The sequence below is a fragment of the Cebus imitator genome, unplaced genomic scaffold (genome assembly GCF_001604975.1).
Source record: "Cebus imitator isolate Cc_AM_T3 unplaced genomic scaffold, Cebus_imitator-1.0 Scaffold214, whole genome shotgun sequence".
NCBI classification, from domain to species: domain Eukaryota; kingdom Metazoa; phylum Chordata; class Mammalia; order Primates; family Cebidae; genus Cebus; species Cebus imitator.
The window spans coordinates 3,284,426-3,290,425 of record NW_016107529.1 but is presented as its reverse complement, the minus strand read 5'-3'; the positions used below and the strand labels follow the sequence as shown (position 1 = coordinate 3,290,425).

At 35.3% G+C, this 6,000-nt stretch overlaps 1 protein-coding gene across 1 annotated transcript in view; it reads left to right on the top strand.

The window, feature by feature from the left end:
• Positions 1-6,000, top strand: part of TUT4 (terminal uridylyl transferase 4) — a 136,337-nt gene that overhangs the window by 59,014 nt on the left and 71,323 nt on the right. Inside the window, exons 7-9 of the mRNA XM_017548794.2 lie at positions 839-927; positions 3,005-3,056; positions 4,884-4,953. Of these exons, the coding sequence (XP_017404283.2) occupies positions 839-927; positions 3,005-3,056; positions 4,884-4,953 (211 nt within the window). The remainder of the gene's footprint in view (positions 1-838; positions 928-3,004; positions 3,057-4,883; positions 4,954-6,000) is intronic.

The window sequence follows — 6,000 nt, the reverse complement described above, 5'->3', positions numbered from 1 at the left end:
ATTACAGGCACGTGCCACCATGCCCAGCTAATTTTTTGTATTTTTAGTAGAGACGGGGTTTCACCGTGTTGACCAGGATGGTCTCGATCTCTTGACCTCGTGATCCACCCGCCTCGGCCCCCCAAAGTGTTGGGATTACAGGCGTGAGCCACCGCGCCCGGCCCGAAGTTGAACTTTCTAAGAAACCAAATCTGCCTGATCTGGCCCAATCATATTATTTTCAGATTGACCTCTAGTGAGATCCTTTTAAAATTTCCTTATTATGATTTTTGGAATAACATGTTTGATAGTCTGTGAAAGCTGTAAGTAGTGTGTTACTGCTATTTGTTTTTCTTCTATAAACTCTTGAGAACAACAGTGTTCTGGGTTTTAGGTTTACAGAATTAATTGACTTGGCTTCACTTCGTATTTTATAAAAGCATTGGCATTGAATGTTAATGATCCTTTCCCCATTCAAAGTGCTCTTACATAAATATTTAAGAGTAAATAAACATAGTTTGTGACAGTAGTCATAGTTAAGTTAGTACGTTAGTTACTGTTCTATATTGAATGCTAAACATATTCTCAGCTGTTTCTGAATGAACTATTACTAAAATTTTGTTTAAACGCTAAACTTCTATGGATAATTTTTCTCTCCCTTCTCTGGTCCTGCACTCCGTAACTGGGAACCATTATTATTATTTTATAGATCAGTTAGAAAGGGTATCATTCTTGTATAATTGTCTTACTAGAAATGAAAGACATAGAACTAAAGAGTGTGAAATTTTTCTGTTGGCTGTTTTTTTTGCATCTCTTATATTTGCATGCTATTTCATGCTTTGTTTTTCCTTTATTCCAGAATGTTCACTTAGGTTGTATGGCTCGTCTCTGACTAAATTTGCTCTGAAAAGTAGTGATGTTAATATAGATATAAAATTTCCTCCCAAGGTAAGTAATTAGAAAAGAGTCTTTCCTGTGTGGTTCTTTACTAGTATTTAGTAATTTTTATGAATTATCTTTGTAGAGAAAGAATAGAGGAATATAAAATTCTGTTTTGTATAGTGTTACCATCATGACTAAACAGTGCTTTTGGAAATTACTATTAGATTTCAGACATAGGCAGGAAAAAAGAAATAAGGGACAAGGGCAAAAGGAAGCAGAAGAGGAGAGTTGGGGAAAAAAGGGAAAAATGCTTATATTTGAACATGTTGAATAGCTATTAGTTCTGGTAAGCCGTATAGAAAGTGGTAAGAGTTTTGAAATCAGATACCTACATTCAGATCTTGGCTGTGATAAGCAAGTTGCTTGAACTTTTTGAGCTTCAGTTTTCCCATTTCTAAAACAGGAATAATAATTTTTATATTAAATGAGATAATATTAATGTATGTCAGGTGTTTTAATATAGTATCTGGTACATATGAGTACTTTTAATAAGTAGTACCTAGAGTCATTGGAACAATATTGATATTGTTCTAATATTGTTATCAGTATTAGAACAATATTGTTTATCACTGCTGACATTCTTTATTAACATATCTTTTAAAATACATCAATATTTTGTGTTTTAAATTGAATTGAATAATATGTTCATGTTCAGGGAGGTTTGATTTGGGTGAAAATTTGGTGTTTTTAGTCTGATACATTTACTTTGTAATTAATATATGGTTATTAAATACTTTTTTTTTTTTTTTTGCGACAGAGCCTCACTCTGTTGCCTAGGCTGGAGTGCAGTGGTTCGATCTCAGCTCACTGCAACATTGACCTCCTGAGTTCACTGTCTCAGTCTCCCAAATAGCTGAGATTACAGGCCCGTACCACCATGCCTGGCTAACTTGTATTTTTGGTAGAGACGAGGTTTCGCCATGTTGGTCTGGCTGGTCTTGAACTCCTGACCTCAGCTCATCTGCCTGCCTTGGCCTCCCAAAGTGTTGGGATTACTGGTGTGAGCCACCACGCCAGACTTGAGTTACTCTTAAATAGCAAAAAACACGTTAAACTATTTGACAAGCTTGTTGCATAAAACAGTGTTTTACTCTAAGCCTTTTGACTAAGCTGCCAGTTGACTATATCCCTTTAAGTTTTTATCTCAACAATTTATTTTTCATAGTCGTCCGTTAAACTCATTTCTTTTTTGTTTTGATGGGAAATTCCAGAACCTTTTCTTGCTTTAAGAAACCATTAATTCTAGGAGTGTTGCTGGAATAATAGTGCTACATCATTTACTAGATTCTACTTCTGTGAACGAGATTTGTTCACGTAAAAGTAAAACATGGCTGGACAAGGTGGCTCACGCCTGTAATTCCTGTGCTTTGGGAGGCAAAGATAGGGGGAATGCTTGTTGTGAGAAGTTCAAGACCAGCCTGGGCAGTATAGTGAGATCCTATCTCTACCAAAAAGAAGATATTAGCTGGCTGGGTGTGGTGGCACACACCTGTAGTCCTAACTACTTAGGATGCTGAGGCAGGAGAATTCCTTGAGCCCAGAAGTTTACATTGTAGTGAGCTATGGTCATGCCGCTACGCTGCGGCCTGGGCAATCCAGAGAAACCTCATCCCCCAACAAAAAAACCAAACCACTATTCTGTTTTCATTATTTAAAACACAGAGCATGATTGTTTTTAAATGTTATTATTTTATTTTATTTTATTTTTGAGACAGAGTCTTGCTCTGTCTCCCAGGCTGGAGTGCAGTGGCCTGATCTTGGCTCACTGCAACCTCCATCTCCTGGGTTCAAGTGATTGTCCTGTCTCAGCCTTCTGAGTAGCTGAGATTATAGGTGCGCGCCACCAGGCCCGGCTAATCTTTGTATTTTTGGTAGAGATGGGTTTTCACCATGGCGGCCAGGATGGTCTCGATCTCTTCACCTCGTGATCTGCCCATCTCAGCCTCCCAGAGTGCTGGGATTACAGGCGTGAGCCACTGCGCCCGGCCTTAAATGTTATTCTTTAACGAAATTGAGTTTTTCCTAATCTTCTGCTGTCCGAACTTTGAAATTAGTATATTGATTTAGTTTGAAACTGTTTTAGATGAATCATCCAGATCTTCTGATAAAAGTACTTGGGATCTTAAAGAAAAATGGTGAGTTCTTTTTCCTTTTTTTTTTTTTTTAATCTGCCTTTCTAAAGCTGCATTTAGAAATGTATGTTGTTTATGTATGGCTATCCAAGTTAAAACTAAACTGCTGGGATAGTTGAGTCATAGTATTACAAAAGTGCTTTTTCTGTCTGGATTGCCTTTGTAAACACATCAATTCATATAGGTAAAAATTTTTTAAAAATTACAAGATTCTTGAACCAGGTTCCAGGTCATATACTACAATCTACTAAATTTTCCTGGTTTTTACTTGCTGTTTTTCTTATTGTAAAGTAAATGCTTAAGATTAAGCTTGGCATCTGAAGCCAGACTTCCTTGGCTCAGATTTTAATTCTGCCACTTACTGGTTGTGTGTCCTTTGACAAATTATTTGTGTTAATACTTTAGCTTTCTGATCTGTAAAATGGCAATATTATATCATATATTTTTGATGAGAAAGTTGTAAGAATGAGATAGACTGAACTATAGTTTAGAAAAGTGCCTGGTATACACTAACTTCTTATTATATATTTGCTGTTGTGATTGTTATTGTTACCTTAAGTTATATGAATCAAAAGTATCTGGCAAAAATATTTGCAGTTTGGCTTAGAAGAGAGAGTTTTGTTTTTGTTTGTTTGTTTGTTTTTTTTAAAGCCGTACTCTCACATTGGCTTTAATGTGAATTCTAAATTTCTTTTTTCTTTCTGTCCACACAATCAGCTCTTATATATCAGTTTCCTGTTGGCCGTTGTCTTGGGAAAGTAGTTTTCTAGGAATGAGTTTGGTACAGTTTATCATATAAAGGTATTTTATTACAGTTTTCTTTCTTAATAAAGACTTGTTTCTAATTGCTCAAAAACTTTAAAATTTACTACAGATAAGAGGTAGGCATAGCTTTTACCTCTTCAGACTTCCTAAGTAGTATCATCCTAACACAAATATTTAATATATGCCTTTTCCACCCAGGATACATAAGTAGATCATCTTAAGTATACAGTGTAGGCTTATTAAACTCAGTCTGATTGTAAAATTGATTATTTCTTCCTTTATGTTTTTATTGTGCCTTTTACAGGTCACCTACAGAATTTGTTTATGTATTTGTGTTCCAAACCCCTTTATTGACCTTTTTGCATCTTACTCATTGTCATATTGACTCTGCATAATGAAATTTCTGACATACAGGTCTTCGACACATGTTTTTTGACTAATCGTTATAACAAGTACTACTGAGACATTTTCTTTGAATTATAAGTGATATTAATCTATCTGTTTTTATTTAGATTAGACATTAATGGCATGGGGCCTACCCTTGGAGGTATAGAGAAAAATTTCAGGGTAGAAATGTGCTTCATCCAGTGAGTCCTTCCTTAGCAGCTTTGATTAGGCAAACTCTTCATATATTAATGGAAATTTTCGCCAGCAGAATTAGGTTGCATTTACATCAATAATTTAAAAGAACTAAACTATCAAAACATGATAGGTCCTCCTTTCACAGCTCCTGTGGAACTAGCTCTCAAGAGTAACGGGTTTAACAACTTTGACTAGATTATCTACTTGGAAATATTAAAACTTTTAGGGATGTTAAAACCTTTCTTCTTAAGGTGATTATAATTTTTGGACAATATTTGGGATTGTACCTGTGGTTTGTGATATACAGCGAACAACACCAAGAGAGGTAAGAGATTCTTTTGGGTTTGTGCTCATAAGAAGAAGAGTAGATTTTCCCATAGAAGCAATGAGCATGATTTTCAGAAGGAAACTGTTACTTAATGTTTACCATAGAGTAAATATTTTAGAGATTGACATTAGCTTACTTTTTTTTTTCCTTATTAGTATTATATGTAGATGTGGAATCTGATTTTCACGCTAAAGTTCCTGTTGTGGTGTGCAGAGATCGAAAAAGGTTGGTAACAATGAAGATAAAAATATTTAACAAAACATACCCCAACAACCAAATTTGTATTGAATGATCTCTAAGAAAGTTTTTGTTTTAGATTTCTCCTTGGATGAGTATGACTAAACTAGTTTCTGTTCACTAAAAATAGCAAGTTTACCAAATGCATGTGAACAAGAAATACATAGAACAGCAGCTGAAAATAACATACTCTAGGCAGAACTTTAATTTTTTTTTTCTAAGTCATTCACCTACCCAAGAGTATTACATTTATTTATAGGCAGGTACTACTTTGCTCTAGGGATACAGACATAAAAAGGAAATAGCCTCTCTTGAGTCACTTAAACTCAGGAATTCAAGACCAGCCTGGGCAACATAGTGAGACCTTGTCTCTACAAAAAAATAACCAGGCATGGTGGTGTGTGTGCCTGTGGTTCCAGCTACTCGGGAGGCTGAGGTGGGAGAATGGCCTGAGCCTGGGAGGTTGAGGCTGCAGTGAGCCGTGACTATGCCACTGCACTCCAGCCTGGGTCACAGAACGAGACTCTGTCTCAAAAAAAAAAAAAAAAAAAGCCTCTCTTCTCAAGGATCTCACAATCTATTTGAATTTAGTTTTTAGTTCACTTAAATTGAATGAGTTGATTTAAATTGAATAAACTCAAGATCAATCTTAAATTGAAGACTGGTCTTGCCTTTCTAGTTAGATGTCTATAAGACTAAGAGAGCAAAGTGCCTTTGAAAGAGAAAACTAAATCCTATTTGAAAATAGTATGGGAGACATGGAAACAATACAGAAATGATATTCTTTTATTGATTATTAACTTGTATTTCTTATTTATTAAGATCAAGGTATTTTCTTATTCAAAGCTAGATGAGTCTATGGCAATATAGTTCAGATTTCTTATTTTCTAAACTAGAAAATTGAGACCTGGAGTGGTTAATCAGTTTGTCCAAAGTTACATCATTCAGCGGAAAACTATAGTTGGAATAGAGGCAATATTACATGTAGTGGTGTTTCTTTTGTTTTTTTACCACATTGCATTAAATTGCCTCTGT